At 43.4% G+C, this 13,977-nt stretch overlaps 1 protein-coding gene across 4 annotated transcripts in view; it reads left to right on the forward strand.

Moving 5' to 3' along the window:
• The window catches only part of SOX5 (SRY-box transcription factor 5), a 282,377-nt gene that overhangs the window by 251,262 nt on the left and 17,138 nt on the right, over positions 1–13,977 (forward strand). For all 4 annotated transcript variants that reach the window (XM_040345422.1, XM_040345423.1, XM_040345425.1 and 1 more), the window contains one exon: positions 8,689–8,846. In XM_040345422.1, the coding sequence (XP_040201356.1) occupies positions 8,689–8,846 (158 nt within the window). The remainder of the gene's footprint in view (positions 1–8,688; positions 8,847–13,977) is intronic.

The raw sequence follows: 13,977 nt of genomic DNA on the forward strand, positions 1-13,977 counted from the left end.
TGAAACATCTCAATGCCGCTGAACACCTGTGACCTCTTTGCAGCCACTTCCTGTCTTCTTGCACTTTAGTGATGGCTACATGGAATTTCTCAGGGTGGGTTTTCTGATGATCGCCTGATTCTGATAAGATAGAAAATAGTCCTAAGTGACATTTCCTTTCACTCAGATCGCTAAAATCTCATAGAAACTTTAACATGTCAATTCAGTTTCACAAATAATTATTGGTCTTTTTACATCTGCAGTTTTCAAAGAATCCCTGGTGACCCTGCTATGAAGGTCATTGTTTAGTTTCTTTCTGTGTTGGGGTGACAACTGTGTGTCTGTCTCCCATATTTTGTCCTGCATGGTCACCCTGTCACAAATGATTTTGATGGGGACACCAAGCAGCCATGCTGACACACATTACACAGACATAGTCCACTGTTCTCATCTTTAGGAAAATCCAACCTGAGAAATGCCATGAAGCCATTGCTGAAGTACATGTAGACAGGAAGTGGGCTGCAGGATATAAACAGCGCTGAGATGCAACAAGGAAGAAAAAAAGATAAAGTATTTTATTTAAAAAAAACTATTTCAAGACACCCATGGGCTGTCTGATCAGGTCCACCTGTCAGTTTTCAGGCAGATCTGATTGGACCCTGCATTGTCCTCTATGGAGCAGCGAATGTCAGCAGATACCTGCTGGCATCCGATCAAATCCTGTCCGCCAAAACAGATGGATGGTGGGTCCTATTTTCCATCCGTCCGGTGGATCGGATGGCATCAGATGGAAACAGGCAGGTGGTCCGTTTCCATCTGATTGCCCCATAGAGGAGAGTGGGACTGTGTGTAGCGGAGCAGACGCAGACCTGCTATCCGCCTGCTCAGCAGAGAGATTACCCGCTGAGCAAGCGGTTTCCGCATAGAAGAGGTGCCTGTGTGAAAGGGGTCTTTGGCCTTGTTTAGACTTGCAATTGGGGGGGCAGAAAAAATGTGCTGTTGAGCTACTTTCCCCCCTTAAGCTTCAACGACCTGCGAACAGGGGTATTTACATGTTGGGTCCGTGTTGCTTTGCTTTGTGTCCATAGCAAAGCTCCAATTATTACCGCTACACATGCAAGTAACCAGACGAGTGCTGCAAATGTTCTGCAACCGCCTGCAATGCGTACAATTGTGGTGCGTTTGTCAGCAAAAATGGGGTTTAAAAGAGGCAGTGAGGAAGTGTTGCATCACTTTCTCACTGCCTGTCAGTAGCCTTTAGAGCATGATCCAAACGCCGATTGGGCTTCTGAGGCAGTAGAGATTTAGAAGTATGTCTAAACCTGCCCTAAATGTCATCTAGCCCACTGTAGGGTGATTACCATATATAGAGTTCACAGTTTATGGACACCCACCTCGCTGGTATAATCACTTATCCCTTCGGTATAGTGCAAAAGGCGTACATAAAATGGGACTCCTTCATTATTCATTTCACAGCGCTTTTTATAGACAGATTATGTCAAAATACAAGATGTCACTCATCTATGGGAATTTTTTTTTTTCATACGAAGCTAATTAATTTTGCATTCAAATGACAAAACTTTGAAAAGTCTATAAGCAATTAAGATATTTTACTTTTTACAAGAGGAAGTGCAAGCAGGTGTTAATTATATAGTTTTATCGCGTCTCAGACAGCATGGCAGATTACAATGATGTCTCATTTGCGCAGCAGATACACAAACATACAATAAGAAACCCTAAACATGTTTTCCTATGTTGTCAGACTCATTGTTCCCCTGCAGTCCACACAACGTACGTCCCGTGATGGGGAGCATATGCGGCTGGTTACAGTGTAACTCTGCTGCGTACCATTCCTGTTTATCCCAGCGGATCTAACTTCCGTTTATATTTTATTGGAAGACCGAGCCAAAAATTTGTGTTTACAGTTTGTCTTAATGCTGTTCTGCATGTTTTGGCTCTTAAAGTATCGGTGGGAAACGTTCAGATTAGCCTTTTTACCTGGAGGAACCATAGACACGCATAGCTTTATTTGGTAATACTTTGTGGAGTGTTCAAGTAATGGTAACAAACTACTAGCGCTTTGTGCATATAGGTATCCATTGGCCCATCTAAAGTTTAGTGGCTCCCACCAGGCAATAGCGACATGTTGGCCCTTTCATTTCTTTTTCTTTTGTTTGTTCTTTCTTTCTTTCTTTCTTTCTTTCTTTCTTTCTTTCTTTCTTTCTTTCTTTTCCCTGTCCCTTTCCCTCCATTTTGGGCACAGTATGGAAGATTTAAAGCCCCTGTACGCCACTGCTAATTTTGAGGCATTTGTTTTTTTAAATCCCATGAGCAAAAAAGCTAGATCTAAAGCCGTCCATAGACGGTTCAGGTCTGAACTGCTGTACCGGCTGAGATTCGAGCCATATATGGGCATGCTGAATGTACCCAAGATGTTCGACCTGTCAATTTGGGTACAACCAGCCTGTCGGATTCCATATGCAATTATAGCCGCTAGCAATAATCACTCACAGTGGCTCTGTGGGAGGGATTCCCTCATCAACCCTTGGTTGCAGGAACGTAAATCGCTTCATATATGGACAGCTTAATGCATATGGTCTGACAGGCCACTAAAACCCTGAGGCCTCGTACACACGACCGAGAAACTCGAGGGGCGAAACTCGTCGAGTTCCTTGTTAGACTTGTCGAAGAACTCGAAGAATAAGCCCTGATAAATGGATATTGTGCATAACCCCTGAAATTCATTGGCTATCAGCTTTTGATACTCCCCTTTATTGTGACAAATACAGTAAAAATTCATGTCTGGACCATTACCATCTTGGCAGTGTTTATCATCAGGCAAAACCGCAAAGTTTGCCCTGTCAAATGCATAGAGATTTACAGTGAACAATATTTTCACTATTATATTGTAGTTCAGAGAAATCCTGCCGATGTTAACCCTTTCTTGTCTGTGGAGTAGATATATCTGGCGCTCCAGCTGTGCTCTGTTTTCCGCCATTGTCAGTGTATACATTTCCCTGTGTGAGGTCTGATCATTGGTGAGCTCCCGGGGTCTTCACATTCCAGACAGAAAATCATCCCCATTCTCTGCTCTTGTACCTTTGATGCATTCCCTATTTTTTCTATTATATATTGTAGTCTCATCTCTCCTTTGTGTTGTATTTGAAGCAGTTGGCAGAATCATTTTTTATTTCTGGAGGTTAACCTGATACAAAATGCAGATATTAGGAGTAGGGATATTTTCTGTATTTAAAGTAGTACTAAAATATAAACTTTTTTTTACCATACCAATAGATTCTCTGTATTAAGATAAAAAAAATGACCCACTATCTGTCCTACCCACCCCCATCCCTAAAGCAGTTGTAAACCGTGGCAAGGCAATGGCATAATGTGCTAGTATGCATCACCTTGGAACAAAGCCCTCCAGCGCTGTACTGTCACCGCTGAAAGGGCTGGCATCTTACCCCAGTCTTTGTTCCAGGTTTGCGCGCTTCAGCTATGTGATTGGCCACTGCCACGATGACGTCACTCCCACGCATGTGCGCAAGAGCTATCGGTTTTGGCACAAAGCTCTGGAGTTCTGGCAAGGTATCCTGGACCTTCAGAGTGCATGAAGTAACTGAGTGGAATATCTCCTTAATGGTGAATGTTTAGGAGATATTAATTTTACCTACAGGTAAGTCTTATTATAGGCTTACCTGCAGGTAAAGATGTCCAAATGGGGTTTACTACTGCTGTAAACACCTGGCTCCTGTAACAGTTCCAGCACATGCTCCATCACTGCACTGCACCCCTCACTTCCTGCTTTCATAGGAGACACTGAGGGCAGGTCATTGGCTCCTGTTGCTGTCAGCCAAAATCCTGTGAGATGGGGCAGGGCTTACCAGTGCTGTGTGAGTCTATGGATGCATACGCCTCGACTTCACCGGCTTGCTACCGGAGGCACCAAAAGGAGGGAGAAGCAGACAGAAGGGACTGCCAGAAGAGTAGGAAAGTGACCCATCTGTGCAATATCTTTATACAACAACAAGTGTAACCTCTTTTTAATGTCTGACATACAACAACAGCATTCTATTTATCAAAAACTACACCTTTTATCATTGAAACCCATCCTTCAGCTCAAGTCCGGTGACTTTACCTGGCAGACATGGGGTCATCAGTATGCTGCAGGAAGGGAAGCATTTCCCCAGTCCTCCTCTCCTTTTAATGTCACATAAAATACTTTGTGTTTATGTTTCTTGATAGCTGGATACACAGTTTTTCTGAAATCGGGTCCATCTGTGTATCACAGCCTTCGCCAACCAGGGTTCCTCCAGAGGTTGTTAGGGGTTCCTTGCTAATATGTATTATTGGTTTTATTTAATTTTATTATTCAAGATAATTTTGGCATATAGCAGGTTTAACTAAACTTCATCCTATATTTTAAACTCTCTACAACATGCTGTTTGCTTAAATGCACCGTGAGCTGAAGATCTAAATTTTATTGGGGCTTCTCCAAAACCAGAAAACCTTTTTAAAGGTTCCACTGTGGTAAAAAAGTTGAGAAAGGCTGTTGAAAGTAGCTGAAGTGCTGATGATGCAGACAGCGGTGCATAATTATATCATTCCATCCCCCCATATTCATTTTTAATAAACTCCTATACCAAATATATGTTCTGCCGCCAGGAATACCTAAGGCCCCGTACACACGTCCGAGGAACTCGACGTGCCAAACACATCAAGTTCCTCGTCGAGTTCTGTGTTGAAGCCGCCGAGGATCTCGGCGGGCCAACTTTCCTCATTGAACAACGAGGAAAAAGAGAACATGTTCTCTATTTGGCCTGACGAGTTCCTCGTCGGCTTCCTCGGTGAAAAGTGTACACACGACCGAGTTTCTTGCCAGAATCCTGCTCCGATCGAGTTTCTGGCTGAATTCTGCCGAGAAATTCGGTCGTGTGTACGGGGCCTTAAAGTATACCTAAAGCCAAAGCATTTTCCTCGTTTTGGTTAGAGTGGAGAGGGATTAGAACACCTGTCAGGTTTTTATTGCTGTCTGTGCCCTTGTTGGAGAGTCACCCTATCCATTTGTCCTGTTTACCATTAGCATTCCATTACCAAGAGGGAAAGTGAAAGAAAATTAAGGGTTGTCACCTAGACAGAAATGAGAGGGAAATCTTCCACTGGAGATAATGGTTCTGGTGACAACCAGGGACTCCTCCCCCTTCCTATTTTGCCCATGGTACAGGAAGTAAAGCGAACTTTCCCAAATGGGACACCGATGGCAAAAAACAGGGGTTATTGCCTTCCCTTACTCCAAAAAAAAGAAATGCCTTTAGTTCTACTTTGTGTATTTAAAGCCCAAATCCTTGCTGGGGATTTTTACTTTCTCGGTTTGTCCTGGTCACCATTTTGGCTGGGACAGCAAGTGATTTGATTGGATTTTGCAGATCACTGGGAGGAGATACTGGAGGTGGTTTCTAGAGGGTCGCTATCTCACTCTTAACAGACAGACTAATTTTTCATAGAGATTATTGTACACCTAAATTCCTTTTTCAGCTAGGGTTTGCATAGGGATTCTAACTGTGTCAAATGTTACAGTGATCAGTGAAATATGCTTCATCTCTTTTAGAGATTCCCCAAGCTATTCAGATACTGGAACTGGATAATCCAAACCGTAATTACCGTATTTACTGTGCAACATAATCCTATTATTGTATACATTTATATGGGATATATTGACTCTGTGAACATAGACCAACATCGTATAGATGCTCTATAAAGGGCACCGTTTACTGACAGAAAATGGGTCTTTCCTTCCTACTGTAAAAGAATGGTTAGAAGAAATGCACCCCAAATTGACATCAGACATCAATAAAATTCCAGAAACTATGGGCTGCTTGGACAGAATGGATAACACATTACAATTAGTATAATCCCTGTTTTTTCCCTCAATGTCAATGTCCCTACTACTGGAGGTAGTTCGAGGCCATTCTTTTTTGACAAGGTACCTGGTGGTAAGAAACGCATCAATAGACAGATCACACTGTTTTCGATTATGTTTATTGAAATCCAAAAGAATGCTTGGACTTGATGTATACCTTAAGGGTACAAATATATTTTAATGGTTTTCAAAGTTCAGTGTGGAGATCCACATGCTCATAATTTTGTAGCAAACATTTACAAGAATGTTTGTATACATTAACTTCGTTGCCATCTTCAGTGCCCACACTTTGATATATCTTTTGTTCCTATATGCATGTTTCATAAAATAAAAAACATACTTTAAAAAATGTTTAAAAAAAATGCATGTGAACTTCAAATTTAACGTGGAACTTCACTCAATAGGGGAAGTTACACTTTGTGTCCACCCCCCTACCACCACATTTTGGCACATAATAATTTATTAGGGGGATCTGAGCGAACGTTCAGTCTCCCTCTTTGCCTGCAGTTTTTCAGGATCCATCACGGGTCCCAAGAGGCTGCAAGATCATTTGCAAGCGCAGCACGGCTCGCACATGGGCAGTGGGACATCGGGGTCACAGCTGGCTTCCCACAGTAAACATACCAGTGCCAGGGACCCAAAGACGAGTGTACAACCGGCCCGAGTGAGGATAGCGCTGGATCTCTGGACAGTTGTCACCAGAACAGGAATAAAGGAAAATCTTCCAATGAGGACACCTGTTCCAGTGACGACTATTCCAGAGGGGGATTTCCGTCACTTCCTATTGTGTCTACAGGACAGGAATAAAGGGGTATCTTTCCAATAGATAGCATAAAAATCATTTTAAACACGTCAACAACAAAAAAGTCTTTAGATATACTTTAAGCAAATTTTCACAGATCATTTCTACCATCCCAAACTTTGTATAATCTGTAAAATGCAATAAGCTGAACAGCGAACAAAATAACTCTCAAAAAGGAATGGAAGATAGATCTTCAAGCCCATTGCGGTATGGTTTAAATGCCATTCAAAAAATATCCAATATAAAAACTTCATAGGTTAGGCACTATATTCTGTTATTTCATAAGTTTGCTATTGGGATTTTTTTCTTCACACTTTCTTTGCACTGTACTCCCAAATTCTTGCCATGGCCGGATCTTCAAAATCAGGCCTCGAGTTGTACATTTTTTTTTAGCTGCCTGTTCAGATGATGTGTATAACACTGGGAATGTTGGGGTGCAGAGATTAGCCGTGCCTCGGTCGTTGTCCATGGTGCTGAATCCAGAGGGTCCCTGGGAGAGCCTGGAACCACAGGCTAGGATTGCCTGACATCTGTACTAATGACCCCTTGCATCTCAGACACTTCACGGCGAGTCCAAACTCCTCGACCTAGTTCCTCTATTTCTGTGCTCCTCTCACAAATCTGTTTAAGAGTCGAGCAGATTAATTTCTCTTCTTAAAGATTTAATTCATTGCAGCTTGGAATCTCCTTGTGTGAGCGTTGTGAAACTTGCAGGCAGAAAAGTCCTTGCAGCGGGGTTTAGCTCAACTAATCTGACACCGGTTTTTCCTCTCCGCTCATTGATCTTTAAATCATCGAGACAATGTTTTTCCTTTTTTTTTTTCTGTTCATGTTTTTGGCAGCGATTGGATCAGATAGAGGTTCCCGGTAATACAGCCGAGGATGGTGTAATCTGATGCGATTAGGCAAGGCTCTTTGCAAACACGACTTTTATAATTGACACAAAGGGAGAGTATTAATAACACATTGGGCAGGCAGCAGCTAGCCATTTTAGATTCCCTTTCTTTAATCTCAGTGTTTTTCAACAAATCATGGGATTTAATCGCGTGTTTTGGCAGATTAAAGGACTTACGGGCCAGATGTTTTTTGTTCTAAAAATGGATTAGGTTGTAAAGTTTTTTTGGAATCCGCAGAACGTGTTCCGGCAAGCCGGTCATTTTTATGTGCGATTAGCAGCTGCCTTCTGTCGACAATCCCCCCCCCCCCCATCTGTTGTGGCCTATGCTACGATTCGAGATGCACTTTCTCTCTGCTGCCATTCTTATCTGTTTGTTTGTTTTCTTATTCCTTGCTCACGTTTGTTTTCTGACATGTCACGAAATGATGACAGCTCGGTGTATGAATAGATTGGAGAGCGGCTGATTCATCTTAAGTGATCTGAAGCACGTTTCAGCAGAATCTCCTGGGCCTGGCTCATGGTGCGAGGCGTAGGGTGGGCCACAGAGCGACAGAATGGAGTGGGTATTAATTGCTGCATGAAAAAGGGAAAGTTTTGCTCATTGTCATTGTGACTCCAAGTATGTGACTAATTCCGAAATCTTTTTTTCCTGCTTAGTCTGTTTTTCATTAAGTCCTTCCACACAGACTTATTGATTCATACTATTTTGCACACATCCAACATATAACGTATCTGAAGAGTGGACAATGTCACTCCTATATTATATACTGTAAAACGTATATCTGGAGTGCGATGATGTCACTCCCATATAACATATCTGGAGAACGGTGATGTAGTTCCTGCGGTTTATAACTTCACACCTCTCTGGATATATTATGCAGAATTTACATCACCATGCTCCAGATACCTGTTATATTATACTGGAGTGATATCGCCACTTTCCAGATATAACTTGTCACTCCTGAATAAAATAACATGTCTGGAGAGGGGTGTTGTCACTCCTGTATAATATATGTTCTAGCTGAAGAGAAGTTATGACACTTATGGGGGGGGAAAAAACTCTCTCTAACCCCTTTCTTTCTCCATCAGATATCTTATCCTCCATTACGTCGACGGGGTACTTAAATGATCATGATGCAGTGACTAAGGCCATCCAGGAAGCACGGCAGATGAAGGAGCATCTAAGACGGGAGCAGCAAGCCCTGGATGGAAAGGTGGCGGCACTCAACAACTGCCGGACAGAGAAGGTGAGCGAATATCGGAGCCTCCTCCAACCCTCACTCAACTTAAATAATCACATTGTGCAAATCTGCTGCCAAATATGCCACTTAATTCCCCAAGTTCCTGGTTGCCGTTACAAATTATGGTTCTTTTTGGACGCTTTGAGTTCTTTGAAATATCTGGGTTGCTTCAGAGAAAAGCCGGCATGTTAGTGAGATCAGAGGGGGATTTGTGATATAATGCCGTCCTCTCTAGGAATAGAAGCTTAGCCGGTACTTGGCTGATCTCTGGTGGGGCTTAAACCTCAGCGATATGTCAGGCGGCGAGGGGGCCGTGCCACCATTCTATAGCCACCCTGACAAGCTGTGTTATCCCACTAAATACCCAAACTTATTACAAGCCGACTCCTCTCAGCTAATGACAGCTATATATTAATTAGACGTGGAGCTCGACGGACGGACTGACATCAGGATAGATGCAGCGAAAATTCCATCAGAGTTTAAGACACTTTGATGTGAGGGATGGATGTTCAATTTGCATGTCTATTGTTAAACTGATTTGGCTTTTATCGTGCAAAGCTTTTCACCTCCTAATTTAAATGATTTATAAAAAGTTTTTTCTCAAGATTCTGAACAAGTTTCTAAGCATTCTGTAAATGCTCACTTGATATGGGCAGTTCCTCTTTTTTTTTAAAGTTTTTTTCCAGAGATTCTTACAGCAATACAAAATGGAACCAAGAACCGAATGGGCATACATAGTATTCTCTTAGGAACAAGGCCATATAGTATAAAGAGACATAAGTCTGCATGCGGTGATTATTTTTTTTTAGAGACGTTTTGGGATACAGGATTGCAGAAGAGGTGCAAAGCTAGATTAATATATGTACAGTGGTACACTGATTGGGTATGGGTGGATTGGCGGAGCGAGTCGGTAGGATGAGGAAGAGGGGGGTGGAGGATATGTGGTAAAATGTAAAGAATAAGCGTTATATGAGAGAAGAGGTGCAGGGCCTTGGCTTTTTGTGGGGAATAATGGGATCCAGTTAATTTTTTTGAAGCTCAGGTAAGGGCTGTGGCCAGAATTTCTTCTGTTTCAGACATCATCTGTCTGTATGTGTTCACATTCCCCAGTTTATGGGCCCCACTGAATCCTGTGTCTGTGTAATCCCCCAGACATTATATGTAAATATTTCTCAATCTCAGCAAGATTATTAACATGGCTTTACCCTAACATTGTAGTATAGGGGCTCCAAGTAAAGAAAAGCTGCATGATACGGTCCTTCATGTGGTTGTTTGTGGCCACTGTATGGATACATATGTTGTCATTCCAGGTGGCTGCACGCTTATCTCAGGCACCAAGTACTCTGATTGGTCATCCGTTATCCGCTAGATATAGCAACAGTGTTTTTCCAGGTTGGAACAGGCAGCTTAACATTTACAGTCATGAGCTTACTTTCGCTTGGGACTTGGACATCGGACTCGAATGGCATAGTAAACTTAAGTATCATCACTTGGAGACCTTTTCCAGCAAGCTGTAAATTATGTGTCATCTTTAAGTTGAGAAATATGCTGTAACATTGAAGTGGACTTGGTAGCTTTCTGAGCCGGCATCTAAATCCAGAAAGTAGATGGTGACCCTGGATGATGCCTGGAAAAATCTGATACTATCCTTCTGGAGAGAAAAGCAGATGAAAGCATTGACAGGGAAGAGCTGTGATCTCTGTGAGAGGTTATAAATACCTGGAAGTGTTAAACACACTGACACATTACTGAACATGAATATATATATATATTTAATGAGAGGTCATATTCTGGACTTGATGTTTTAGGGTTAGTGATTGTGAAGGCCCAGTTTTTGTTTTATTTTAAAATAAGACTGTTATACTTGCTCTGTGTAATGGTTTTGCACGGAACAGCCTTGTTCCTCCTCTCCTCAGGTGTCCAACCAGTGCTTGTGGTCCCTCCCTCTTGCCGAGTGCCCCCATAGCAAGTCGCTATGGGGGCACTCATGCGGGCTTGCTCCCAAGCTGGTTTTGTGTGTCAGAACCCCCCCCCCCCAGCTCTCTCCTCACTGGCCATTTTTTTGCGATCCGTCACTGGGTTACTTTAACTGATAATTGCGCGGTCGTGCAATGCTGTATCCAAATAAAACGGATTCCTTTTTTTTCCCCACAAATAATTCACCTTTGCAGTTTGTATTTTTTGTGCTATAACCATAGTTACGCAGCGCAATTGCTTACTTGCCCTGGCGTAACGAGTGTTCTGTATTCAGAAAGCTCGTTACGCCAACTGCAGCCTAAGATATGCGTGGCATAAGGCTCTTATGCCCGCATATCTTAGGCTGCATTCTTGCGATGGCCGCTAGGGGGCGTTCCCGTAGTGGTCAGCGTATAGTATGCAAATTGCATACTAACGCCGATTCACAACGTTACGCTAGCCCTGCGTACGCAGTTTACGTCGTTTGTGTACGGTGTTTTTTTTGCGTAAGGCTGCCCCTTCTATAGCAGGGGCAGCCAATGCTAAAGTATACCCGTCGTTCCCGCGTCGCGAAATTTGAAATTTACGTTGTTTGCGTAAGTGAATGGCGCTGGACGGCATTCACGTTCACTTTGAAGCAAATGACGTCGTTGCGACGTCATTTACCGCAATGCACGTCGGGAAAGTTTCCCGACGAAGCATGCGCACTATGCTCTGCGCTGGAACGCGCCTAATTTAAATGATTCCCGCCCCCTACGGGATCATTTAAATTGCGCGCGCTTACGCCGGGCATTTTGCCGGAGCGCCCTCGCAATTTACGGAGCTACTGCTCCGTGAATCGAGGGTAGTGCAGAAAATTTGAGGGGGCGCAGGGCAAAAACGGTGCCCTGCGCCTACGTAAAAAATGCGCATATCTTACTGAATCTACCCCTATAAAAGGACGACAATTTTGAAAAAATATATTTTTTTCTACGTTCTGCTATGAAACACACCCAATAATAAAAAAAACATAAAATTTCTTCAGGCCAATATGTGTTCTGCTCAATATTTTTGGTAAAAAAAAATCCCAATAAGCGTATATTGATCGGTTTGTGCAAAAGTGATAACTTCTACAAAACATGGGATATTTTTATGGAATTTTAATTTGTTTTACTAGTAATGGCACCGATCAGCGACTTATAGCGGGACTGCGATATTGCGGCGGACAAATCGGACACTTTTGACACTTTTTGGCGACCAGTGACACCAATACTGTGATCAGTGCTAATAAGTATGCACGGTCACTGTACTAATGACACTGGCAGGGAAGTGGTTAACATCAAGGGCGATCCCCTGCTTTCTAACTGTGGGGGGGGGGGTGCTTGTACTGTGGAAAGACGGAGATCCGTGTTCCTGCTAAGTCTGTTTTCCCTTGTCACATAAGGGCGATTTGCCTTGTTTCTGCCGATGTTCTTCTGTCGGGAATGATCAGCGGGTCCCGGCGGACATTGGGTCCACCAGACCCGCTGATTGGATCCCGCTGTGTCCAATCACCCGCAAACCCAGAAGTAAAGATTTCACCTGTAGGAGCCGCCGCCCCGCAGTATATGTACGTGGGGCAGTTGGAAACAGGTTAAAGTCCCTGTCTAGAGCAGGAGTGACGTTGGCACTGCAGACAGCACAGTGCTCACTTAGAACTGCTTATCGACTTCCTGTACTTCACAGGTTGACGATGTAAGCCTTGTAGGTGCTCTCATGTGCGGGCAGCGGGCCGTATAAACAGTGTATTATAGCAGAAGACGTGATCACAGGCACAAAGGAATTTATATTCAAATATTTAAGCATTCTTGAAAGGGCGCTCGGAGCAGAAATTCCTCTTTTGCTGCTCCCCGTGTAGAAAAGGTTTTTAATGCTCAGCCAGATGCTAATGTAAAGTGACTGGAGCTGTTCTTCGGCAGCGTAGCTAAATTGCCGTTATTTGTTAAGCGCCTTGAATTCATCCACGGGGGCAGCAGTTGGTTGCATTCACAGAGCATCTGTAGCCGCTTTTTATTATTTTTTTATTTTATTTTTTTAATCTTCTAGAGCAGAGGCAACCTTACCCCCCCTCCTCCCTTCCCCGCGTGCTAACTGGGAATTATCAAGTGACAACCGACCAAATCGTTTTAGACAGCCGCTCCTCACCCGACTCCTATGTAGTTGCAGAGAGGGTCTCGTGGTTGGGCGTAGGGGCCCATTAAAAGCTTTTTTCATGGTACGGAAGTTTCAGAAATTGCGGGCGACCCCAGGAGCGTGCTGTTTAACTGCCGTTACAGCGCAGTCATCCAGACAGGGGGCCATAATTGGGCTGACAGGCTGCGCCCTGAACGAGAGTACATTATAATAATGTGGAGAGGCTCTGTCATGGTACAGGTAGTTTAATCTACCAGATCAGCTTTCGCTCCTGCTTCTGTCTTGTGCCAGTTGCCCGTGTTCTTAGTTACCAGTGTGTGTACCTGCTTACTTGTCACTGACCATTGTTACCTAGATTACGCTCACTCAACTTATCCCGGTTAGTTGCAATTTGGGTGAAGAACTGGGTTGGGGGCATGTAAGTAAATGGTGATGTTAAGGGAGTTTTGCTCTGCAGGAATTTATTTTTTCTCAGATACTGAAACCTCCATAATCCTGCAGCCAAAATATTTTGGCCACAGCTGAAAGTAGTTTGGGGATGCAGCCTTGCGGAGATAAGTGGGATTATGAGTCAAGGTTAGTGGAGAGATGCTATTTGTCATTCTAGAGAGTTTGTCTTCTTACAGCTTTGTACTTCTTTGATGTCTGATAGACATCAAATTCATTGTCAAGAAAGTGAGTCCCAGCTTAACTTCGACCACGGGTTGCAGGAAAGAAATTTGATTCCCCCACCAACACAGACCATGTTGATGTGGGAATCCCTCCTGCCGAGCCATTGTCTTCTCACAGCAGGGGAAGTCATCCCTGCTGGTAGAAGACAGTAATTATCGCTAGCTGCTATAACAGCCACTAGCAATTATTGCAGGTAAAACCCTGCAGGCTGGTTGTACCCAAGTTGATCGATCAACTTGGTACATTCCGGCTGCCCATACACAGTTCGAATCTCAGCTGGTTTCTACTGAACTAGAGCAATCCAGTAGATCCCTCCATTCACACTGAACAGCATGGATGGAGGTATCTCCTGCCGGCT

This window comes from Rana temporaria, chromosome 3, assembly GCF_905171775.1.
Source record: "Rana temporaria chromosome 3, aRanTem1.1, whole genome shotgun sequence".
Classification (NCBI taxonomy): Eukaryota; Metazoa; Chordata; class Amphibia; order Anura; family Ranidae; genus Rana; species Rana temporaria.